General features: G+C 32.7%; 1 protein-coding gene across 1 annotated transcript; it reads left to right on the top strand.

Moving 5' to 3' along the window:
* Positions 1–1225: 1225 nt before the first annotated feature.
* LOC108451886 (uncharacterized) lies at positions 1226–2305 on the top strand. Its single transcript, XM_017749589.2, has 2 exons — positions 1226–1716; positions 2027–2305. Exons 1-2 carry the CDS (start codon positions 1360–1362, stop codon positions 2054–2056), a joined length of 387 nt encoding a protein of 128 aa, XP_017605078.1. The 5' UTR covers positions 1226–1359; the 3' UTR covers positions 2057–2305.
* Positions 2306–2953: the final 648 nt, after the last annotated feature.

Genomic DNA, 2953 nt, shown 5'->3' with positions numbered 1-2953 from the left:
TAAATTTACACACAAAGTATGTAATAAAATATATTTGGCTTTAATAAATAAAGAAATAAAAAGAAAAAATTAAATTGTTCAAAAAAAAGTAAAGAGACAAATTTTAACAAAGGAAAACATAAAAAATTACGTTAAAAGAAATGGAAAAATGAGGAAAACAAAAGAAGCAAAAGAGAATGAAAAATAAATGAAAAGAAAAGAAAGTTAAAATAATATAAAAGAAAAGAATTAAATTACTCAAAATAAAAAAATATAAGGACCAATTATATAATTTAACGTAAAATTTTTGTTTGAAATATTAAGGACAAAAATTAGGGTTTTTGGATTGTGATTTTGGAAGTGGCTTTGTTGAATTCTACCCCGAAAGTTTTGTTTTTGTATGTAATGTAATTAGTGTTTTGTTTGTGATTCTTAAATATTTAATGTTGAATAACTTGATGCTTTCATTTTTGTTCTTATAATTTTTGTTGTCTTGTTTGCAATACTAATTGGAATATTAGATATTTGTTGTATTTGTACAGTCGTATTATATTTTTAACTTAAAGCTAATTTGATTCAATTTTCTTTAACACAATGGATTTCGAATCTTTAATATTTAAGTGTACAGTTGTAAGTTTCTACTGGTTTGATTTGGTTTTCATCAATCTTTTGTCTCTTTCCTTTTGCGTTGAATGTTTAAATGAGAAGCGGAAGCAGGAGGTACGATCTCTAATGAAACTCCATTATCTAACTTGAGCCTTACAAAAAAAGGCCATGAAAAACTCCAAGTAAGCTTCTCCTCCAAATTAATAGTTGATAAGGTTTCTTATGTATGGTAGTGGAAGGGACCAAACTATAATATTCATAAAACTTGAACTTTCATCACAATTGGTTGCAAAATTTGAACAACAAATCATAGGATAAACATAGTGTTGGCTGCTTCAGTTGTTTTTCAGCTTCATTGGGAAACTGCAACAAGACATTTTTTTTTTCAAAAGCATTTGGGTATTTATATAGCAAAAAAGAAAGTGTAGCTTATCATATGTTTTCAATACTCAATATTTTGATTTTGATTTTTTTTTCTTTTATGCTAATTGTTATATATTTTAAATTTATTTTATATATTAAATTTTTTAAAAAATAATATGAATCGAGTCGAGACTCAGTATTTATAATCCAAGTCAAATTTGGATAAAAATTCAAGCCTATTTTCAGTCCAAGCCTGGGCATATCATTTGGGCCTAAAGTTATGTTAGAACCGACCTGGCCACGATGACCTCTAATTGGGAGTAAATGACTCAAATGGATGTTCTGTGGAAATTAGAAGCGAGTTGGCTGAACCAAAACTCCTAAGAGCAAACAATCCAACTTTGGAAGAAGATGTTGAAGTTTCTATCCAAAGTGAAGATCGAGTTCAATGCATTGGACCCACGCATAGCTTCATGCATGGAATTCTTAGCCCAGTGCAATGCCCGCAAAGCTAAAGAGTCCAACCCCGCCTGCCAACTTCAGGTCAAGCGCCGAACCGACGATCACCCACCCCAAATCACCGTTACTTTCGTCAACGGAGTGGAAGAATCTTTTGATGCCACTTCCACCCCTGCTCAAACCATTAGGACCATGATCCTCGAGAAAGGTCAGATGCTTGAGACTGAGCAAATGTTCCGTGAAGCAGGCGAGAAGTGGCCCGTTATTATACCCGAGGAGGAACTTCACCAATCCTTTCCTGGAACCAAGGTTTGGGCATTTTTCTCTTCTGAGTTGGTTTTCAATTGTTGTGCTTTCTGTTTTGTTGGTAGAGGCATTTTGTCGAATAATTGGTATGTCTTGGTAAGTTGTGGAATTATCACATAATGTGGTCTGACTTTGACTCTATTAATATTCTGTTTGCTTAAAATGATAAAACTTAAGGTTATCAAACCTGATGATAAATAGTTATTCCAAGTATTTGTCTTTTGTTTTTATTTTATGCTGTTATTTTGTTTAATCTCTCCAAATATATACAGTAAATTTTTATATATACATGGTTTTTTCCCTTTTTCTTCAGCCAAGGAAAGCAGAAGAGAAGAAGCAGTAACTCCAATCTGTGTGACCATTTTACTGGATGTCACTTTGGAAGATCATAAATATTCCATTGTATGATGAAGCCCGAGAAAGTACCCTATATGAACATTTTGAAATCTGATTTGTGGTGCTAGAATGTGTTTTCTTCAAATTTTCTTTATCAACTTCAATTGAACTGTTACTGTTTGAGCTAATCTTTAGAACCCCGTTTGGGGATTTGATTTCAACTATTCAATGTCATAAGAAAACTTTGCTTGCTGCATTTCGCTGTAGTGGTCTGCAAATAATAGCTGGTTTGCTATCATATCATATGACATTGTTTCTGTTTACAAATGAATAAACTGTGGCAGGCTATATACACCCTATCGCTGAGCACAAGGGTTGAAACAGGCATCAAAGTAGTTAAAACTTTATGTCCCACATTATATTATAGTGTTGGCTTTTCTTTATATTCAATTGATTGGTGTTGTTCTTGATGAACTCTCATCAATCATATGCTTCATCATCTTCTTCTTAGGTGAATCATCTCAGTTTGCAGATCTTTTTAAGTCAACCTGGCTAGGAGCAGACACCACTGCTCTTGCATTAAGGCCTTAAATGATTTGGTTACCTTGACATTTACTCCGTGAAAAATTCTCTTTTTCTTGCATGATTCTGGACTTGTTTTGCAGTCTTACTACCAATCTCGAACTATGGTTTCTGATGTCGAAGGACCTCTGATATCTATGTTTGCATTCGCTAGCATGCCTTATTGTTTTTTATCTTTAGAAGAAGAAACCTTACCTTGTTCATTCCTATCATGTCTGGTTTTCCATGCAATTTTATGAAAGAATTGCATTAATATGTTGTTTTGTTTGTTGGTCTTTGACTCATTTCCATTCACTAATAAGAACCCAGTTCCCTTTATAAA

Source organism: Gossypium arboreum, chromosome 5 (assembly GCF_025698485.1).
Source record: "Gossypium arboreum isolate Shixiya-1 chromosome 5, ASM2569848v2, whole genome shotgun sequence".
Taxonomy (NCBI): Eukaryota; Viridiplantae; Streptophyta; class Magnoliopsida; order Malvales; family Malvaceae; genus Gossypium; species Gossypium arboreum.
This window is presented reverse-complemented; position numbering and strand designations above follow the sequence as displayed.

Coding starts and splice junctions, on each gene's coding strand:
- LOC108451886 (XM_017749589.2), top strand. CDS start 1,360: ATGTTGAAGTTTCTATCCAAAGTGAAGATCGAGTTCAATGCATTGGAC. Junction 1,717..2,026: donor AATCCTTTCCTGGAACCAAG/GTTTGGGCATTT, acceptor CTTTTTCTTCAG/CCAAGGAAAGCAGAAGAGAA.